This window comes from Haliaeetus albicilla, chromosome 20 (genome assembly GCF_947461875.1).
Source record: "Haliaeetus albicilla chromosome 20, bHalAlb1.1, whole genome shotgun sequence".
NCBI lineage: Eukaryota > Metazoa > Chordata > Aves > Accipitriformes > Accipitridae > Haliaeetus > Haliaeetus albicilla.
In genome coordinates, this window is record NC_091502.1 from 7,081,668 (window position 1) to 7,104,863 (window position 23,196).

General features: G+C 40.4%; 1 protein-coding gene across 4 annotated transcripts in view; it reads right to left on the minus strand.

The window, feature by feature from the left end:
- The window catches only part of SGCG (sarcoglycan gamma), a 162,662-nt gene that overhangs the window by 5,406 nt on the left and 134,060 nt on the right, over positions 1–23,196 (minus strand). For all 4 annotated transcript variants that reach the window (XM_069808152.1, XM_069808151.1, XM_069808153.1 and 1 more), the window contains one exon: positions 22,151–22,223. In XM_069808152.1, coding sequence (XP_069664253.1) covers positions 22,151–22,223 — 73 coding nt within the window. The remainder of the gene's footprint in view (positions 1–22,150; positions 22,224–23,196) is intronic.

Here is a 23,196-nt window from a genome sequence, read left to right on the forward strand (position 1 = left end):
CAATCCTAAATTTCTGTTGTTTATACAGGTCCTATTTCTAGATGAACTAAGGGTGGATTTACCTAATTAAGTCATGGGAGTTTCCTGGCAATGGAAACTGCAGTCATTCTAAAGCCTTCTGGAACTATTATGTGTGAGATTTTAGCAAAGACAACATTCTGTAACACTAATGATGTATTTCTTCATACAGCATTCAAAGGTTCAATGTCTCAAATCCAGATGTACTAAAAGGGAATCAGGCACCTAGTGTAGAAATGATGGGACAGAGTTGAACCTTGACTTTGAATGTCCCTTCTCAGTCCCCACTTGGTCTTGAAGACACTTGACTTCCTCAGCCCTGTAGACATTGACCTTGAAGTCACCTAAAATTCTTCAGTGGTCCTGGCCCTGAGGCATTTCTAGTTTGTCACTGGTGGGCAGGTTTGGACTTCTCCTGTATGCTTAAGGGTCTGGGGACCACAGAACTGCCCTAGCAGAAGACCTGAGTGATGGAGATACTTGCATGAACTCAGGGTGTCTCAGAAAGATATGAATGGAGCACTGCAATTATCAACACTGGTGGTGTTTTAAATAGACATTTACAAAGCAAAATGAGCTTTTCTTTAAATCAGTGACCAGTGGATCTACTTAAAACACATGATGGGATGAAGTTGCTCTGCACTGCAAATGATTTGGGTCAGTCAGAAGATAGATGACTGTGTGCAGATAGTGGCTGATAAGAATGTTTCAATATTTATTGCCCAGGCAATAAAAGGAGGAAGAGAGTAGGCTGAGCCAAGCAAAACACTGACATGCATCCCTCAAAAGTCTTGGCAAAACAAGAATTTGGTTTGCTTGCAAATGCTGGAGGGTGCCTGGAGACTGAGAGGACAGAAATGGATTGTCTTAGAGTTTTTGGTCATTTTACAGTGTTTGTTTGAATTCAGGTAGTAGAATGATGAAGGAATATATTGTTACCAGTCACTTTATCTTTTTTTTTTTTTTAAATTACAGGCATATAAATTACATTTAACAGAATGGAGTGAGGATCTTTATCATCAGGAGGAATTAATCTATGTAACGTGCTGTCCTAAATGAGACATCTGTCACAGCCTGTATCCCATTTGGGAAGATGGATTCTGTACTTACGAGTAGCTTCTAGGTACCGTGGTAGTAGCTGCCAGAGGTCTATTAGCAAGTGGTGTGGTGCAAGAGGAACTGATTGGGACGGCACAACATTTGATGCCAAGGACGACACCCCCATTACATGTGTCCTGAGGAGTACTCTGGACTAGCTGTTGCTTGACCCTGAAGACTGGACGCCTAGAAAGGCTGGAGCACATTAGGTGTTCTCCACGAAAGCACAGCTTTCAGGTTAATTTAATACAAATGTCATCCTGTTCATGTACCCCAAGGAGTTCCACAATGAGAACCAAGATGTGGGGAGCTCAGGCAGTTGGGAGATTTCCGTCAAAAGCATGTTCCTAATTTGAATTAAGACACTCACATAGACATATCCACAGAATGTGAGGCAATGGAAACCATACCTAGGCTCCCTTGCAGAGTAGGTATTCCCTTGTTCTCCTTCACCACTATCCCTGCAGCCACCTGGAATTCTGTTGGCAAAGCACAGGGAAACTGCACCATGTCAGCTACTGAAAGGCAGGAAAGGGCGGTCCCTGCTAGTATTTCACAGCTCTGTCAACTGCTGGTTATTGGTCCTCCAGCAGTCCATTGCAACTAAAGCAACCGATTACAAGGAGGATAATATTTTTATTGCTGTCTTCTTACTTGTTGGTAAGATAGTTCCAGGAGCTGACTATACTGTCTTGGCTGGCTGCCAAGGAAATTTGGTGCTGAGTTGTGCAGAATAATTCATGAAGGACTCTGTGAATGTTTTCTGAGGGAACCTGGACAGCATCCAAGCTCTGGATCTGAAACCATCCCAACAACCTACAGGCTTGGAGATTCCCACCTTTTCCTATAAGCATGTTGCTAAGTCATGGAGATACCCAATCACCAGAAATTGCTCAGCTGGCTGTTCAGGGAGGATGTGAAGGGAGTGACAGCTTGCTGCAGTTGTGGTAAACAAGCAGCTGATATTGCCTGTGCATGCCACAGCAGTATCGATCTCTTCTTTCAACCTGTTCTGGCAGGAGACGGAAGGATACCTTGCTGATCTTACAAAGTACCACAATGCATTAGAAAGCTGGTTTTAGTACTGCAGAAAGAGTACCACAGTCTTCTGGAGCCCAAGTTTCCTACCGCAATGTGCGGTTGCTTGACTCTTAGAGCAGGACAGAGGAACCAGCTTGCTCCTGTGAATTTGGGTAATAGTTTATTCCTTCCTTCTGGCCACTTTTTGTCCTTTCCATCCTATGAGTCAGCATCTCTCCTGAATTCAGTGGGGACAGAATTCCTCGGTATGACTTCAGATAAAAGTTCCCCACATGTAGGCATTCCTCCCAGCACCTACCTGAGGAAGACCAGGGTTACTGTAAGTGGCCTGGACAGTTAAGTGGACACTACCTCTAAAATTGAGGTGCACCCAATAACTGGTGCGCCCATACATACATACATACAGCTAACCTCCGCCCCCCTCCCTGGCTTTTTGGTTAATATAGCCTGATGAATTTTACCATACAGAGAAGATTTTATGAAATGTAAACCTGGCACTAAAGTGTTAAAGGTATGGTAAAGAATTTGGTGGTGTATAGTGTAGTCAATATTTGAGTTAAATATGTTCTTGTATCAGTAAAAGGGAAACACCTATGTATTTTAGCCCTGACTCAGCTTTAATTAAAAAAAAGGCCCCTTTACACAGGAAAAAATAAAATGTCAAATATACTGGACTTGATTTATTTTATTTTACATCAGATTATTTCACAGCAATATGTTTGTTTAGATCATTGATCAGATATTGGTCTGGTGTTCACCTGTATGGTGGGTTTTTTTTGTGAAGCCCTTTTAAACACTGAAAGAACTGAGGTGGGTCCAGGCAGAACCTAAATGCTGGCTAGTTCATAATGACTTTTCATTAGGAATTTTTCACAAAGCTTTCTGATATTGATTTTCATGAGAGTTCATAAAATATACTAATCCATCACTTCCACTTCTCTAATATGCTCAGTCTTCCTCTCATAGTGCTTTAGTACAATTAAAATAAAAGGATCCATGCAAAAGGCCCAAATAAATAATATATATATTAAGGTTTGATTTACAAAGAAAGTCATATGAGGGGGCAGAAGACAGTGAAAGATCCCATGCCCCTTTCTTTCTGCCATTTAGTCTTTGTAAGACTGAAGATGCTCTTTCACACTTGTTCCTAGGCATTGATACAGGAGCATGCATGGGAAATACAGTATTAGAGAAAAGACTGAAGAATATGAAGAAAAAAGAGGAGCTATATAAAATGTAACTCAGAAGAGCTAGAATAATGATACTTGCTCCACTGGTGTGTATTTGCATATTGTTGTTTCCCTTGAACTTCCATGAAGATGCTAAAATCAAACCTGATGACCTCATAAGGATGTCTTTTCTTCTCTGAGTACAGAGCTGTTAGACCCACCTCTCAGTAAGCAAGCAATCTTCATGACTTCTCAGAGTTAGAAAACATTTTCAAAAAAGTGAAGTGCTTTGACTAAACTGTTCCAAGGCCAAATAAAGCCAATAGATTGAGTACAATAAGGTTGCCAGTTATGGCACTGAAGATCTGATCCTGCAAGCCTGCGTTCCTGTGAAAGCACCGTGCAACTCTGCCTGTGCATGTGTACTTCCAAGGCTAAGCTCATCTTTTTCTGAGATTATGAATATATAACTTTTCATTCCTACTTTACTTTCATAGAATCACAGAATGGTTTGGGTGGGAAGGGACCTTTAAAGATCATCTAGTCCAACCCCCCTGCAATGAGCAGGGACATCTTCAACTAGATCAGGTTGCTCAGAGCCCTGTCCAACCTGACCTTGAATGTTGCCAGGGATGGAGCATCTACCACCTCTCTGGGCAACCTGTGCCAGTGTTTCACCACCCTCATCCTAAACAGATTTCTCCCTTATGTCTAGTCTAAGTCTACCCTCTTTCAGTTTAAAACCACTACTCCTTGTTCTATCACAACAGGCCCTGCTAAAAAGTTTGTCCCCATCTTCCTTATAAGCCCCCTTTAAGTACTGAAAGGCTGCAAAAAGGTCTCCCTGGAGCCTTCTCTTCTCCAGGCTGGACAACCCCAACTCTCTCAGCCTTTCCTCACAGGAGAGGTGTTCCATCCCTCTGATCGTTTTCAGGGCCCTCCTCTGGACCTGCTCCACCAGGTCCATGTCTTTCTTGTACTGAGGACCCCAGAGCTGGACGCAGTACTGCAGATGGGGTCTCACCAGAGTGGAGTAGAAGGGCAGAATCCCCTCCCTCAACCTGCCGTCCACGCTGCTTTTGATGCAGCCCAGGGAACAGTTGGCTTTCTGGGCTCCGAGTACACATTGCTGGCTCATGTGCAGCTCTTCATCCACCAGTACCCCAAGTCCTTCTCGGCAGGGATGCTCTCAATCCCTTCATCCCCCAGCCAGTATTGATACCAGGGGTTGCCCTGACCCATGTGCAGGACCTTGCACTTGGCCTTGTTGAACCTCATGAGGTTCACATGGGCCCACTTCTCAAGCTTGTCCAGGTCCCTCTGGATGGCGTCCTGTCCCTCAGGCATGTCAGCCGCACCACTCAGCTTGGTGTCAACTGCAAACTTGCTGAGGGTGCACTCGATCCCACTATGTCACTGATGATGATACTAAACAGCACTGGTCCCAATATGGACCCCTGAGGGACACCACTTGTCACTGATCTCCATCTGGACATTGAGCCATTGACCACTACCCTCTGGATGTGACCAGCCAACCAATTCCTCATCCACCAAACACTCCACCAAGCAAATCCCTATCTCTCCAATTTAGAGAGAAGGATGTTGTGGGGGACCCTGTCAAAGGCCTTACAGAAGTCCAGATTGATGACATCCATAGCTCTTCCCTTGTCTACTGATGTAGTCACTCCATCATAGAAGGCCACTAGGTTGATCAGGCAGGACTTGCCCTTGGTGAAGCCATGCTGGCTGTCTTGAATCACCTCCCCGTCCTCCATGTGCCTTAGCATAGATAGCTTCTAGGTGGATCTGTTCCGTGATCTTGCCAGGCACCAGAGGTGAGGCTGACAGGTTGGTGGTTCCCAAGGTTCCCCTTACTACCCTTTTTAAAAACGGGTGCAATGTTTCCCCTTTTCCAGTCACTGGGGACTTCACCTGACTGCCATGAGTTTTCAAATATCATTGAGAGTGGCTTGGCAACTCCATCAGCCAATTCCTTCGGGACTCTGGCATGCATCTCACCAGGTCCCATAAACTTATGTATGTTCAGGTTTCTTTTCTTGAGAGAAACAAGAAGAGCTAGAGCAATGGTTACAGGTCTTATTAAAGTCTATAAAGATGCAGAAACACTGAGGTTGCACAGCAGACAGGCTGTGGACAGGCTGTGAAAATAGGGCATAGAGCATCAGATGCTGTTGGCACGTAAACAAAACTACTTTTTCACATTGTTAAATAAGGAAGAAACCCTCATATGCCTCTGGCATGGAGAAAGGAGTCTTCCCATGAATGCCTGCCTTTGAGTTCAAGTCTGACTTTGGAAAGGTGAAAGGTGAACAGAAATTGAATTAAGCAGTGACTAGAGGTCATGGAGCAGAGGAAGAACAGAAAAGGTAAGAAATGAAGGAAAAAAAAGTGAGGGAAAAAAGGGAGAAAAGGAGAATCTTTAACCTGTCAAGGAACTGATGTTTTGAAAGTCAAAAAAGCAACCTAGAGGATTTTGTGGGCTTAATCGGCCTTGGTTCTCTGTAGGTGTCCGCTTTCAGCCCTGCTTTTTGAATTCATGTTAACCTTTAAGAGGCAATAGGAGTATACTGGCTTTTTGATTAGTCTGAAAGCAGTCTAATTCACTGGCAATGCAGCTAGACATTGTAAGAGAGTACACCATAGACAGAGCATGCACTAGTTACACAGGAAAAAGATAGTCAGCATTTATTTATGATCCAATATATAGAATTCCAAACCACATTCTCTATGCAGAAGCTGGATTCCTGTTGACATGAGCTGAGCAAAACTAAGCTGGAGTTGTAGAGGTGGATAGCGAGCAGCAGGCACGCACTAATACTGGCTGCCAATTCCCACCCATATTCACTTCTCTCCCAGCAGCTTGCTGTTTTGAGGTCAGGCAAGTGGGAAGGGTGATCAGGATGCAGCAAGAAGAATGTGATTACCCAAAGCTATGGATCTTGGTGTTCTGCCTTGTGGCTTTTGGTTGTTTGCCAGTAGGTCCAAAGGCAAAGGAGGACAAAACAACAGGACTGAGATCTCAGTCTCGGTATATGCCTCATTTCTGTTTTGTTTTGTAAAATTATTTTATTTGGAATAACTCCTAAAATTACATTTTCTTGCAAACAGGAAAGATGAGTTTCACAGCATGTTCCAACAACTGAGTATATCTTAAGGACGTGGAAGTATTAGTATTCAACAGTAAACTCTGATAGCTCTTACTGAATGTCAAAAAATACAAAATACTAATGACTCATTAAATCTTCTTCCCTGATCAGTTTCTGCACAGTAATGGAAACAGCAGTTACTTAGTCAAGCCTTGGCATAAAATTCTGATTTGACATAACTACTGTAAATCTTTCAAATGCTGACTGATTTTTCTTTCTAAAATGCCCCATTTTGCATCACACATATTGAATTTCTTCAATTAAAGGTGTGATAATTGCTCCCTACCTGGATGATGCTGTCTTCCATATTTGTTCCATTCACTTTGCTACTCTAAGTCTGAGTTTCACTGAGTTAAACTAAATTAACTATAATGAAAAAAATTTGACTGATATACAGCATCCATTTCCCCCGTCAAGTCCATTAGTTGGTCAATGGTTATATTACATCATCCCAATTTTTGTAGCTTAGTTCAAAGAAGCCATTTTCCAAGGGTCATTGCTCCTGGGAGTTGCCTTCATTAGAACACATATTCTGTTTCAGTAAGACTAATGTCAATGTCTACAGCTCCCTTACACTGAATCCCAAGTTAATCTATTATTTATGCCACAATAAAATGTCATATGAAACCACTATGTTTTTAATGAATCAAAATTAAATAACAATTTTTTAAAATGAAAACTTTTTTGCAGTTTCTTCCAAGTGCATCTGGCTATTTCATTGCAGACAAATTTACAGGAAAACTTATAGTAGCACAAGATACAGCTTAGTTTTGAACTGTACTTTCAACTTAAGTACGCCAAGGCTAATACCTCTCCAAAAAAAAGTTTTTTGCCAGTAATAGAAAAAGATGATCACCAGCATCTTGTGAAAATACAGAAAAGTTGTCTGATAATATCACAAGAAAATAAATAGGGTACAACTGAATTCAGAGAAACAGACTATGAGGGTGTCTGTTCAGAGGCAAGTATACACACTTAGGAACTGCATTAAAGAAAAATGATTTGGCTGGAATGAAGCAGCTGTACATAAAGCACCTCATTTTTCTAGTAATTTTGAAGTTTGTTTTTTTTTAAATCTTCAGTGGCACTATGTTGCAATTTAGAGACTAAAAAATAATGGAGCAATTTGTTGTAATTTGGTTTTAAAAGTCACTTTTTTCTTGACTTTCTTCTGCTTATTGCTTAAACGCATTAATGAAAATGTCATTTTGGAAGGTCTATCATTTTGTCTCCAACCACTTGGGAAAGTCTCAAAATGTGCTGGGCTTTGCTGGCAGTTTGTAACATCTCTGACCTCTAAAAAATAGACACAAATGCACATCGTAATGCACCAAAACATCCCAAATACTTCAATAACAGCAGAGCTACTCTGAAATAATTACGCAAGGATGTAGTAGGCACTGCTTTCCTGGTAGCCTTCTTTCTTGGGACAATAACGTTCCTGACATTTACATACATACATATACTGATAGTCCTAATGTGTGAAGCACTAGCAGTTGTTACAAGAAGGCTACTAATAGCAGTACAGGACTTTTGTATGGCATGTATAATTTTGCTGCAGGATTCTTTCTTTTAAAAAAATAATTCCTTCTGGAAAATAAAAATAAGATTAAGTCAATTATTTTTGTTTGATATCAACAAGGTGTAAAGCGTTAATAATGCATGGTTATTGAGCTTAAAAATAGCTCAATCTCAAATCTGTAACGGATTCTGTATGATCAAGGAAATATCTTTTAAAAAGCCAATGTTACTTTTATAGCTAGATTTTCTGGACAGCACAAAGTTTCTTAGATTCCCCTCCCAGATGTCTGTGTTGGTAAGGATGAGGAGCACTTCATTACTCGACCATTACTCTGGAGGGGAAAAAAAGACCAGTGAACCACTTTCATATTTCCCTTTCTGCCAGCTCTTTGGAAGGAGCTGTCATCATACATGAGACAGCTGGGCTTATTGTGCTTGGCTGGAATGAAGGGGAGCCACAGTGAAATGGTAAAATCCCATTGATACCAATGGAGTCAATATTTAACAAAGAGCCACTTGGTGGTGGAATGGAGAAACCAAGAAGTCAGATCACGAATACTCACTAGGCTCAACTAAGCATAGCTTACCTATAGGGCATGCATTTTCAAAAGCTAAAACAATCTTATAATGACCTTATAGAATCTTGAGCTGCTGCAGCAATGGATTCTTAGACACTGTGTGTGTTTTACATTAGACAATCACTGGATAGAAATAAAATCATAATTAATCAGATTCTATGGATAAATTAAGTTTTCCATAGATAAATTTATCCATTTCTCCATGCTTAATCCTATATTTAAATGATTTTATCCATGGACTTATTACAATCTTGTAACTCAAACAGCTTGGATATGCAGTCAAGTCTGCTATTTGCTCTACTACTGAATCAGGGTGCCTAAATTTTAAGTATTGCAACAGCAGAGCTGAAGGACCCAAGAAACCAAACTGGATTGTGTTCCTCTAATGACTTCTTTGTTAAGAACTCCATGAAAGGAAAGCACAAACAATATAAGGTTTTTATCCTCTCTTGTGCTTCAGGCTATGGGCAATCTGATGATCCAAGATTAAAAGAAAAGAGAGATTGTGCTGTTCCCTGATACAAATTTTTAGATTTATAAGCTTTAAGAAAGAAGTAAATTACAGGAAGACATTGGAGTGGTACAGAGCAGTACAGGAGCAAGAATTGCTGGAGTCAATGGAACAACCGTAGAAGACAATAAATATACATGTAAATACAAACACGGGAGGCTGACGCACAATTATTAAGATTAGTATAAAAAAGAATTTAATTTCATGCAGAACATAAGCAGAAGGTTTTGAAGAAAGAAGAGATTCAGCAAATTGATAGCAATGAAAACATTAAGACTGTATTCTGAAGTCTTTAGTAAGTATAAGACAGCTACGGATTTTTACCAACTTAGAAAGAAAAGACACTTTTAGGTAAATATGATGGTGTCACGACTTTCCTGAAAAGATAAAGTTCTAGCATGGCCAGGGCCTCCAAGCTAATTATTAGCTTGGAAGGACTCTACCTCTTGCCTGATATCAAACAAGAGCCAGTAACTGGCAGCATTTGCCAATCCTATAAACTATGATTAACAATTTAGATGAATTTATGGAATATAGGGTTACAAGTGGAAAAGCTTTACTCTGGGATTTGAACATTTCCCAGCACAGTGCATGGCCTTGTTTCTTGCGATGAATTTTCGTTTCTTTGGAGCTTAACCAAATATGGCATAGTCAATAAGTGTGCAACTCCTCTAAAAAAAAAAAAAAGTAGTTGCCTATAGCAAGGAGTATAGGTGATCCCCTGTGCACCCTGCAAAATGAATAGAGAGAAATAGGCACTGCTAGGGCATAATTAATCTGACCTATTTTAGATGTCTCTCTTTGGATAAAATTTAACATGCCCTAACAGTAACTGTTGCCTTCCACCAAGAGGTGATGAGATCCAATGTAGATAGCTACACTCTAAATGTCTAAATGAGTTGAATCAATTCCACCTGAACTATCTGCCCAGCAGTTGTAAACCCCTGGGGCCATGCTCCAGGTATATTGGTCTCTCTGAAAAATGCGTCTGTGTGGGTGGTTTGTGGGAAGATCCCTTCCCACTTCAGTGAATGAATGAATGTTTCTGCTTGCAGAGAGAGGGGAATTCTAAATCTGGATGAGCATCTGAGATGCATCTGCTTATTCTGGGCACACAACAGGTCCTCTAGGTTTGGACTCTGTTGTATGAATGAAGCCTGAATATGTAAGAGCTGAGTGGTAACCAGAAGTGTGTGCTGAATTATTGGCTGAATCGCATGCACAAACAATGAAGAAATCATTTAGGACCAGTCAAAGCATTAGGCAAATACAGATGAGGGTTTTCGGTTTGTTTTTGTTTTTTTAACCCTACTCTGTATGTACAGGAAGTGTAGTTGATTTTTAAATAAGTCTATTGGGTTTTTTTTTAGCTTGTCTTATGCTAAAAATTATCAAGGATAAAGGGCAGATCCCTGAGGCACTCCATTCCTTTTGGGTGGCATTCTTAAATGTTGGGACTATTTGCTGCTCTTGAAGATGTCAGCTGGTATGTTCTTCAGCATATTTTCCTTTCCTTTAATTTAAATAAAAAATTTCCCATCATAGTTTTATTTCTTGAAATAGTCTGTGTTCCAAATTTGTTCCAAATTTATGTTCTAAATCTGAAATGAGTGACAACAGATGATTCCAGTAAAGCTCAGTTATGAGATTCTGGATTCACGGGAATTGTTCAGCATAAACACAGCAGGCACTAACACTGCTTATGGCTTAGGGGTGATCTCTGTGCACAAGCACAATTACAAAGCCAGATCTGAATAACAGATGTTTCCAGTTCCCAATGTTTTGGTTAACAGAACTTATTTTATGTAAGCAATATAAAAAGAAATGTTCAAATGCACTTGCATGTTCTCAAAAAAGAGAACAAAACAGTGCCCAGTTTTAATGGTACTTTGAAAAGACTATAAAAGCAATTTAAAACAACATTTATAACCTATTCAAAAACATAGCAGATGTGATTATTATAGTGTAGTTATTTGCTTACTAGTTCTCCATCCATCTTAAATATTAAAGTGTTTTTGCCCGTTTGTCCACTGTCACTCAATGCAGAGTTGTTGAAGGAATGAAGACTAAAGATCAGAACTGAGATATGATTAAAATAGAAGCTTCTCTCAAGACTGACAGTTGTGATAAAGAGTGGTAAGCAGAGCTAATTCAGAAGAGGTCTCTCTGATGACCTCAATTTTATGATGTGCTGACTCTCCAGGTAATTAAAAACGGCCAAGGCCCCACTGAATGTGATTGAATCTGGCACATCACAGATGTTTCCAGCATGGCTATCTTTTTCAAATGACTTTAATGATATCATAAAATAACTTATTGTATTATAAGATTTTACTCTCATATAACAACACTATTTGCATCACTTGTAAAAAATCTGGTTAGCATTTTCATTATGAATATTTTCATAAAATTATCTTCCAGGTTGAAATTTGCTATGCCTTTCTTTTATATATATCAAGCAAATTTTTCTTTAATATGCAGGAGTGTAGAAAGATTTCAAGTAACTGGAATTCTTCAGCACATGCTGTTCACAGTGTCCACTTGCTCTGCCTAAAAAGAAACACTCAAGTGAAGACGGCTTTGCTGACAAGCAGGTCATACCCTTCCCCTCTTGCAATTCATTAGTACAGGGGCTGAATGTGCCACACTCTCATGAGATTCCTCACAACTGAAGTATCACAACTGCACACACAGGCTGAGGGAGAAGGGAAAGAACGTGAGTAGTGGTGTGAGCAGTGATAGCTGAAAGAATTACTGGTATCAGGAAACGCTTCCCTTTCTTCTTCCAGTGTTTGCCACATGCACACTTTTATGGTGGGTGACTCCCGTTTCATGCCTCCCCCCCCGCAGCGCCCTTGATATATGTGCAGACAGGTATGTAGGTGAAAGATAATGTAAAGGATGCTCTACCCAGCTCAACATTACGTCTTAGACCAGTGACAGCACAATCATAGTCTTACAAATAGAGCTTCAGGTGGTCATCTGCAAGGTGTCTCTAACTGCGACAATCATTAATGAAGTTTTCACAGTAGCTTGCGCTCTGGTGGAATATGCTGTAATCACTGATGACAAGTTCATTTTAGCAATCTCACCGAGCGGTCTGACATTGTCAAGTACCCAGTTCAACAGTATAGGTATAGAAATCATTAGAGCTTTGGTCTTTGCACTACTGACGTAAGCAGCCATGGAAAATATGTAAATGACTGTCCCATACAAGCAGCAGAAACAACTCCTATTGATTTTAATGTGTTAAGTGACATCGCTGAAAAACTGAGGCTTTAGGAAGAGTATTGGCCACCTGACTGGCTTGAGTCAAAGTCAGTTATGGCAGTGGGCAGAAACACGGCATGTGTTCTCAGGGAGATCTTACCTGGCAAAAAGGCCACTAACATCAGTGCATGGATTTCCTCTCCCCCTGTTACTGAGGTATCTATCTATCATCTACCTCTCTATCCCTCACTGGTTCCAGAGGCCAGCAGTCCTCCGAAACAGGAAAGGTGTTGTAGGTGCTCAGGAGAGCAGCTCCGACCGCCAACGCATCCGTGCGGAAACGGGCTCACTAGGAGACCTGAGTCTCTGCTCCCAGTGGTCACCAAATGTTTTCCTCCTGAGGTAGGAGGGACACGTCTTCCATGAGAACAGGACTGAGTCCCTCTGCAGACTCAGAATTACAGAAGGCAGGATGATCTAATCAGCAGAGGTAAGTCTATCTCCTAAGGTCCTATGGTCCATACACAAAATGATATATATGCCCTGCAGGTGAAGCACTATAGTTTGCAGACTAAATTGCAATGAACCAAATTTTGCAATAGGGGTGCACACAAATAGCTAGTAACCCAAGACAGAGAAAAGAGATTGTGCTTGGAAATGTCTTTTCACTTCAGGATTAATATTTTCAAGTAAAATCACTGCTTAAAAGAAGACCAGATGTGAAGTGGTACCCAAGCCTTAGATATTTAAACACATCTTATTAGCAGAGTCAGAAAAGCTTCTGAACAGGTGATAAACATGATGTCCTGTATCATCTGATCCTTCTAAACTATGCCTTTTCACAGATATGAGTCCATCAGATGAATGGAAAGAAATCCTTTAAGCTTCCAAAAGAAGTATTTGATGCTGTTCTTAGTTAACCTGAATGCAGTAAAGTATATGAATGCAAATTTATCTCTAGCAAATTAATGCCAGGGCTCATAAAATTACATTGCAGTAGAAACATCTCGCTAGTCAGGGAGCAGAGATGCTTTACAAATACTGAATCATAACTGTAGATTTGCTTTTCCATTGTGTAATTCATTCTCTTCGGACTGACTGGGCTTTTGATTTGCATAATGAATGCAAATAAAAATCACTGTACTTCAATTAGTCAGATAGTATTTTTAAGCAATTAGCATGTAAGCATTAGTATTACTAATATGATTAAGCAATGATTTAGCAAATGTTTTTACCCTGGTTGGCTTCTATACATCTCTTTCTAGATTTCCTTCATAAGTCTTACTCATATGACCATAAAACCCCACAACTTCAGTTTCCATCCTTTCTGTCTTATTACACAGTTTAACCCTAGCAAATACTTCAAGTGCATAAGGAAATCATAGCATCATAGAATCATTTATGTTTGAAAAGACCTTCAAGATCGTCAAGTCCAACCATCATCCATGCCCACTAAACCATGTTCTGGAGTGCCTTGTCTACGTGCTTTTTGAATACCTCCAGGGATGGTGACTCAACCTCCTCCCTGGGCAGCCTACTCCAACATCCGACAACCCTCTCAGTAAAGAAACTGTTCCTAACATCCAACCTAAACCTCCCTTGCTGCAATTTGAGGCCATTTCCTCTCATCCTGTCTCCAGCCACCTGGCAGAAGAGACCAGCACCCACCTCACTACACCCTCCTTTCAGGTAGTTGTAGAGAGCGATAAGGTCTCCCCTCAGCCTCCTCTTCTCTAGACTAAACAGCCCCAGTTCCCTCAGCTGCTCCTCATAAGACTTGCGCTCCAGGCCCCTCACCAGCTCGGTTGCCCTTCTCTGGACACGCTCCAGCACCTCCATGTCTTTCCTGTAGTGAGGGGCCCAAAACCGAACACAGTACTTGAGGTGCAGCCTCACCAGTGCCGCCTACAGGGGAACAATCACCTCCCTGCTCCTGGAGGCCAGGATGCCATTGGCCTTCTTGGCCACCTGGGCACCCTGCTGGCTCATATTCAGCCGGCTGTCAACCAGCACACCCAGGTCCTTTTCCGCTGGGCAGCTTTCCAGCCGCTCTTCCCCAAACCTGTAGCGCTGCATGGGGTTGTTGTGACCCAAGTGCAGGACCCGGCACTTGGCCTTGTTGAACTTCATACAGTTGGCCTCAGCCCATCGATCCAGCCTGTCTGGATCTCTCTGTAGAGCCTTCCTACCCTTGAGCAGATCAACCCTCCCTCCCAGCTTGGTGTCATCTGCAAACTTGCTGAGGGTGCACTCAATCCCCTCGTCCAAATCATTGATAAATATATTAAACAGAATGGGGCCCAACACCAAGCCCTGGGGAACACCACTTGTGACCCGCCGCCAACTGGATTTCACTCCATTCACCACAACCCTCTAGGCTTATCCATCCAGCCAGTTTTTCACCCAGCAAAGAGTACACTTGTCCAAGCCATGAGACACCAGTTTCTCAAGGAGTATGCCATGAGAGACAGTGTCAAAGGCCTTGCTGAAGTCAAGGTAGATAACATCCACAGCCTTCCTCTCATCCACTAGGCAGGTCATAGAAGGAGATCAGGTTGGTCAAGCAGAACCTGCCTTTCGTAAACCCATGCTGACTGGGCCTGATCCCCTGCTTGTCCTGGACTTGTCATGTGAGTGCTCTCAAGACAAACCGTTCCATAATCTTCCCTGGTACCGAGGTCAGGCTGACAGGCCCATAGTTCCCCAGATCCTCCCTTCAACCCTTCTTGTAAATGGGCGTCACATTGGCAAGCCTCCAGTCCTCTGGGACCTCCCCCATTGACCAGAATCGCTGATAGATGATGGAGTGGCTTGGCAAGCACCTCCGCCAGTTCCCTCAGTACTCTTGGATGGATCCCATCTGGTCCCATAGATTTGTGAGTGTCCAGATGGTGTAGTAGGTCACTAACTATTTCCTCCTGGATTAAGGGGGGGTATATTCTGCTCTTCATCCTCACCTTCCAGCTCAGGAGGCAGAGTACCCTGAGGATAACTGGTCTCCCTATTAAAGACTAAGGCAAAGAAGGCATTAAGTACCTCAGCCTTTTCCTCATCTCTGGTGGTAACGTTCCCTTCTGTATCCATTAAAGGATAGATATTCTCCTTGGGATTCTTTTTACTGTTAACGTATTTGTAAAAACATTTTTTGTTGTTCCTTACAACAGTGGCCAGATTTAGTTCTAGCTGAGCTTTTGCCTTTCTAGTTTCCTCTCTGTATGACCTAACAAGATCCCTGTACTCCTCCCAAGTTGCCTGCCCTTTCTTCCAGAGATGATAAACTCTCCTTTTTTTCTTGACTCCTAGCAAAAGCTCCCTGTTCAGCCAGGCTGGTCGTTTTCCTCAGCGGTTCGACTTGTGGCACATGGGAATAGCCTGGTCCCGAGCCATTAAGATTTCCTTCTTAAAGAATGTCCATCCCTCCTGAACCCCTTTGCCCTTCAGGACCATCTCCCAAGGGACTCTCTCAACCAGTGCCTTGAAGAGGCCACAGTTTGCCCTCTGGAAGTCCACAGTGGTGGTGTTGCTAACCCTCTTCCTTGCCTTACCAAGAATTGAGAATTCTATCATTTCATGGTCGCTAAGCCCAAGACGGCCTCCGACCATCACACCTCCCACCAGTCCTTCCCTGTTTGTAAACAGTAGATCTAGCAAGGCTCCTCCCCTGGTTGGCTCACCTACCAGCTGTGTCAGGAAGTTATCTTCCACACGCTCCAGGAACCTCCTAGATTGTTTACTCTCTGCTGTGTTGTACTTCCAGCAGACATCTGGAAAGTTGAAGTCCCCCACGAGAAAAAGGGCACACGATTCTGAGACTACTGCCAGCCACTTGTAGAATGATTCATCCGTCTCTTCAACCTGGTCGGGTGGTCTATAACAGAGTCCCAGCACAATATCTGCCTTATTGGCCTTCCCTCTCATCCTCACCCAGAAGAACTCCACCTTGTCATCACAATCGTGTAGCTCTGTACAGTCCAAACCCTCCCTAACATAGAGGGCCATCCCACCACCTCTTCTACCTTGCCTATCCCTTCTGAAGAGCTTATAGCCATCCATTGCCGCACTCCGGTCACGGGAGTCATCCCACCATGTTTCCGTGATGGCGACTAAGTCATATCTATCCTGCTGCACGATGGCTTCCAGCTCCTCCTGTTTATTGCCCATGCTGCGTGCATTGGCATAGATGCACTTGAGCTGAGTTGTCGAATCCACCCCTAACATCGGCACGCTGCCCCCAGGCTCATCTCTGGTGAGCCTAGTTTTATCCCTTACCCCCTTCAAGCCCAGTTTAAAGCCCTCTCTACGAGCCCCGCCATCTCATGAGCGAGGACTCTTTTACCCCTTTGAGATAAACTGGATACCATCTGTTGCTAGCAAGCCCAGTGCCATGTAAACCTCCCCATGAACAAATCATATTATCAATGGGGAATGGAAAGGATAAAAGTAAGCCTTCATAAAGGATCAGAGAGAAGTAGAAGCCAGAAGGAAAGTGGAGTTACTGGATGCCACAGAACAGAAGTAAAAATTAAAGGGGCCATATTTATTCTGAATATATAGAGAGGTCTACCAGCAATCCATCAGTAATTTACCTTAACCAAATACCTAGATGATGTATAATTATGCCCTCAAATTACCAATATTCTGTAACATTTAAGTCACAAGCTAGTAAATGTATATTTTCATGCTTTTAAGCATTGGACATCAGTATTTCATTAAAATATGAAGCAATGCTTCTCAAATTATATATTTAAAGTTTTAGTGAATGCCAATATTATACATTTGTTTAAAATATTTCTGTTTCCCTGGGAAACATTGAAATCTTTTCAGAATATACCCATAAGCTGTTAAAGATACCCATATTCAGACAGCATTTTTAATATATATATATATTTATAATCATACTCTGACAAAAGTTGACTGTCTGGAACAGTGACATCAGTGACATCATTCCTGCTATAGTGGTTTTCAAATCCGAGAAGGGTGGAATTGTGTGGGTCACTTTTGAACTTAGATGTAACCCCTCAGTTGAAGAACTGGCAAAATACCACAAACTGACTGTACTGAAAGTGATTTCCCACAGGACTTGTGCTCAGAAGGCACAGTTGCCGACTGTCAGACGTCCATGTATGGCAAATATGAGAACAAAGCTAGTACTCCTTCATGACCATTATATTAATTATGCATAGTATACAGTTAATTAATGAATGGAAAGATGTCACTTTTGTCAGCACATTTCCATAAGTTTGGGAAATGCAAATGCTCAGTTCAGAAACATTGTTTTGAGATTTAAAGAGTTTCTCATCTATTGTTTTCCCTTAGAAAACCACAAGCCAGGTAGATCACAAGAAGTGAACAGTATCAAAATGACAAAACTATGTATGAGTTATGTGTTATTCAAGGATGTAAAATATAGGAGGAGTAGAATAATATCCTAAATAATATTCTAAAGTGCTACAAATTACCAGAAAAATGTTAGCATCAGATTGGAAAAATGACTAAACTGAGACACTAGTTTTCACATAGAGATTGTTATTTGGTAACTGGGGATATAAAAGGGTATGTGTGCTGGCATGAAACTCTGGATAATATCAAAGAGGCTATTCCAGTACCTAACACGGAACCTGGGGAGAAGCTGGCTTTTAGGGAATTGCTAGAAATGTCTCTGTCTATAGCAGCTAGTTCCATTAGTTGCTGTTGTAGATTTCCCACCTACATTTTGGGTCTCACAAGGTACAGGTTTGAATGTGAGCTTCTATAATTCTGTTTAATTTCCTTCTTTTGGAAAGCAAGGTATCTGTTTTCCATTAACACTTTGCTGTGATCCAGTTAGAGGTGGCAGCTAAATTCTGCGGAAGCCCCAGTAGACCTGATTGAGGCAGGTTCTCAACATGCCAAATACACACCGAAGTTTAAGGGCTGTGGCCACTTTCACGGAGAGCCATGGAAGAGGTAACACTTTCTCTCTTTTTATAATATTCTAAATAATATAGAAAATATATATTATAATAGATATTACAATATGTATAATGCTATAATACAATCCTATTGATTTTTCTATTCAGCAAGGAATTATGAAGCATCAGTTCAATTCCCTCCTCAGCTTGAGGGGAATGAAACCTGTATCCGTTACCTCCATTTACCAGACTGCAAAATAGTTTGGCAGGAGTAAAGAACTGGATTGTGGCAATCCCTGTGTTGAATATCAGTCTTGCACAACCAAGTAATCTGGCAAGAAACAGAACAAACAAAGAGGAGATAACCTAGTGGCCAGGACATTCATCTGGTTCTTCTTCCAGGATTACTTTTTAAATCATAATTGAAGACCCCTGGTCTCCTCCTACTCATGGCTGAATGCCCTAAAAACAAGAATGACTTGTGCTTCCTCTTGCTTCCCATGACCATACAGAAGAGCAGGTTCAGCCAAAGGAGAGGAGAGGTGACCTAGCAGATAGGCGCTTACGTCAAAGGAGCACTCCTGCACCTGGAAGCTGTGTAGGCACTTGTCTATATCAGGCAACTAAATTTCAGAGAAGTAGGAGTCCAGACATATTTCTGTTCTCACTAACTACAGTTGGCTCATTTTAACCAGGTACTTCCTCAGTGGTGTTTATGGAGGATATTTCCTGGATATACCCAAATCTTCCCACTAACTATAAACATGCTATTGAGATACTTGTTGGACACTTATTACATGCAAGACCCTGTTTTTAGGTCGCCACTAGGTCCTAAAGTCTTAACAAATTCTGTAAATGGAAACTAGGTACCTTATTTAGATACAAGATCTCCAGGAAAGGAATTAAAGAGTAGACAATGTTATTTTAAACCTAGGAAAGCTTCAATTTTGAAATGTAGATTTTGTTGTTATAATTCTTCCTACCAGTTGGAAGTGCAAGCACATCTCCTTTTCTTTATGGGCGAGTCATGAATTCAATCTATTAGACTGAAAAGGACTCTGTATGTTCCCTTCAAATTACGGAATGAGAACACAGTTACTGACCACAGTACAATTGCATTGCTCTGTCTCCATTACTTAAGCTATAAAAAGATACGTTCTAACACACTTATCTCTTTGTTTCCAGAAAAGCAGTCTACCTTGAAATTCAGCATTTGGACAGGAAAGCCAGCAGAATGCATAATTCAGAAGGCCATTTGTGTCAGCTTTGTTTGCAATCCTGCTCTAAATCTGAAAGACAGAGAGTGAATGTGGCCTCCATTCATATGACACAAGCTGAAAAGTTATGAGCATTAACAGCTTTCCAGTCAGCTCCTTGAAACATGCAACTACATTTGAAACAGATGGGTTTTCTTGAAGCAGTATTCCCTGTATTTAATGCTGCATACCATGGCACTTTATATCACATTCATCCAGCATATCACATTCACATGGCACAGCACAACCACTGAAGGAAAAATAGAGGAAAAATAGCAGAAGATTAATAGATGGTGAAAGTGTGGAGATGAGGCTTGAGGTGAGCAAATAGGTTATGTTACCTATAACTTGGTACTCACTACTTAATCTGGAAAGGAAGGATATTTAAATTTAAAATAGAAAAGTAATACTTAAAATTGCATTTTAAATTCTAATATTGAAGTGCTTTTCTGTCGGTAGATTCCTGTATTTAACAGTGTGGAATGAAACAGAATATTTATAAAGCATTACAAAATAGCCATTCATTGGCAAAGTTGTCCGAGCTCCTTCACAAAGGAATGCATGAATTTTGTTTACACTGACATTTAAGATTACCCTTGAAAGCAACCTTTTTACAGGAAGAGCTTTGTAAATTGGTCATCTCTGCCTATATCTTAACTTAGCATCTGCACTGCAGACAAATATATTTGCTTCTTGAGCCTCCCCAGAAGCCCTCGATGGAATCATTGCCATCTCTGCTTTCAGACTTGACACTGATTATGGGTGGTAAAGACAGAAGGAAAAAAAAAAAAAATTTCAAGGAATGAGGCATTTTGAACTGTTGTGGCTAAAGGCCTGACAGGACATCAGTGAGTGTTGTATACATTGCACAGCTTCATGCCTTGATATTCAGTATTTTTCTTAGGATTAAGCTAACTTGGTTTCCAGTACAGGTGTTCAGCAGCTTTGGATTTGTATCAAATACTAATGTCAGTCACAACTATCAGTGTTGATGTGGGCATGTAGGTACTTCCTTGACATTATTATAATTATTAGCAAACTTCTGTATATTCTGGAAGAATCTGTACTTCCCACTATTTTAAGTTAATTGAAGACAGAACTGAATAGGGTTTTAACTATTACACTTGACATCTGGTAACACATAGCAACATTCTAGATTAAAACATGTGTTTATAGTTGACACAGTAAAAATTGCCAGAGAGATAAGCCACGAGGTAAACTCATCCATGCAGAAGAGCTTTACTAACACTTTGAACTAATCGCAGTATTCTCATTCAAATGATATCCTATTCCAAAAACAGGTGAAAAATTTATAATAACAATAGTTGTATGTAGTCTGAAACAGTGTAATTGTTTTTAAATGAAGTGCAGATACAAACTTAAAATGTAATATAGCATAATGGATATAGGATAAAACTCTTAGCTTTAAGCCCATTAAAATATTAACTGATGATACATTTGAAGTAACAACCACAGAAAATAATTGATATGTATCCAATTAAAATTTGCAGAGAGCTTCTTGACTTTGTAATTACAAAATTCAGTGTCCTACTTTATAAAAATTGAGATGATCTCAGGAAATGACAAATTTACCACATAATGAATACACTCCCTACCAGACCAGACAGGGTTCACTACAATGCAGAATCCTACATATTGTTCAAAGTCTGGCACATCCAAATTCTACCATAGTAGAAGACACACAGTTTTGAAAGTGGACATCAACACATAAAAAGCTAATGTCTTGAGCTCATTGTGTCTTCAAATGCAAGCACAAGGTATCTTGCTGTAAGTAAATCTTAAATATCAAGGAGAAAATTAAAAGAAGTATCTTTATAGTCTCCCTCTCATTTGCCATTCTCAATTTGAAAATTCAGTCACCAAGATACAGACAGTGTTCTTGAAAGCTTTAATCATCTTCCACTACTCTCTAATAGTTATCCCTGTTGGAGAAAAAACACTAAGAGGAGAAATTATGACAGAAGTAGCAAACTGTCAGTGTGAGAAAGGACAGAAGTATCATTGTTAAAGAGATCCTCTTCCATTTCAAATCTTTCTTTGAACTGGCTTATAAAATGAAATGCAACATGTTCAGGAACAGAAGGTAATTTGAGCTTATTACCTCATCGTAATCAACATATTACAAACTCATTTGGGACACTCAAAATTACATAGAACAACACACAAAGAAATGCTATCTGAGAATTAAGGAACTCTGAAACTTACAAAGTACTTCATAATGATTTTCTCACCCCAACCTGCTCTTTAGTCACACAGAGCTTTGCACATTTCCAAATTTTTCTTATTAGTCTGTTTCCTCAGATTGATACTAGTTTCTAAAAATCTTGACTAATTATAGGTCAATGACATGCTGCAGAGAAGCAATTTCTATTATAACATAGCAGAAAAAGTCATACTTAAGTGTTTCAAAACTAAAAAATAGAAGTTTACAGAAAAACTCTCCACATTATGTGGCTTTATACACTCACCATCAACAATAAAAAATTCATAATATATTTCAAAATTGCAGAGCAATGTATAATTTGTCTTCAAAACAGTAATTTGTCATGTAAAACAAAAAAAAGTTACTAGTTATGTAAATGCTGTTGAAAATCCCATGTTCAGAAATATGTATCTACAGCAAACAACATTTACTTATTAGATTTATGTTTTTATGCATAAATTCTTACCTGAGCTGTTTAAAAGCTTCTGCCTTCACAAGTGGTGTTTCTACAGAGTGTTCAAAAAGTGCTCCTTCAGGCCCTGCAAAAAAAAAGAAAAATACTATATTGTAGAAGTTCAAAAGTAAGAAAAATAGCAATAGGGATTTATATGGCCACTTTGATATCAGAAATTAAGGTAAGAAAACAGATATTAACAATTAAGAAGACAATTAAAATATACCAACTGTCCTACTATTACAGTATTGACTGAAACAACATGATACACAGGTAATGTAAAAGTACAGGTGTAAGTTCTTAAAATGAAATCTAAAAAGTTTGAAGACAGAGAAATTTTACACTATTTGGGACAACAAAATAAGTAAATAAGATTTTTACAATGTAGCTTCCATTAGAGTTGAGATAATTAAAATCCCACAAAACCATTGTAAATATTACAGACCAAAATAACCATATTTATTTTAGACTATTCTATACATAGCACAAGTTCTGGTGCATAGCTTCATCAAAGATTTTCCCCTATTTTTGCACAGACTTGCTGAATATAAAATGGTATTTATGCACATAAAATGGTAATGAGTACAGAATCAGATAGTTTACCTCTTGAAATGAGTAGTTTCAACCCAACCCCAAGAGAAGCCTCCCTGTTGGACCTGAAAGTTCTCCAAGCACCTCCATTTCTGCCCTCCCGAGGACTCACGTCACTGCAGTATCACCAGCTCAGGGACCATCTCCCACCTAACCTTCACTGGGATCAGGGAATTAGCTGACGTAGTGCAAAAGCCCCTCAGCAACAGAGATGGCTCAAAAAAGCAGCTAAACACCATCAGCTGCAGCAAGGGTGGAGTCTCTCACCTGTTCATTGGCTTTGTGAAGGCACTCATCCAAAATTGGGGAGGCCCTAGGTTGAGTATCTTCTCCGGCTTAGAGGATTCACATATCTAAGTACTTTTCAGGTGAATACGTAGCAAGACAATCTATTTTAATAGTTAGGATATTACTCAACGTGGCTTTTCTGGCTGCTCTTTTAATTAAAACAGAACGCAGTTACCCTC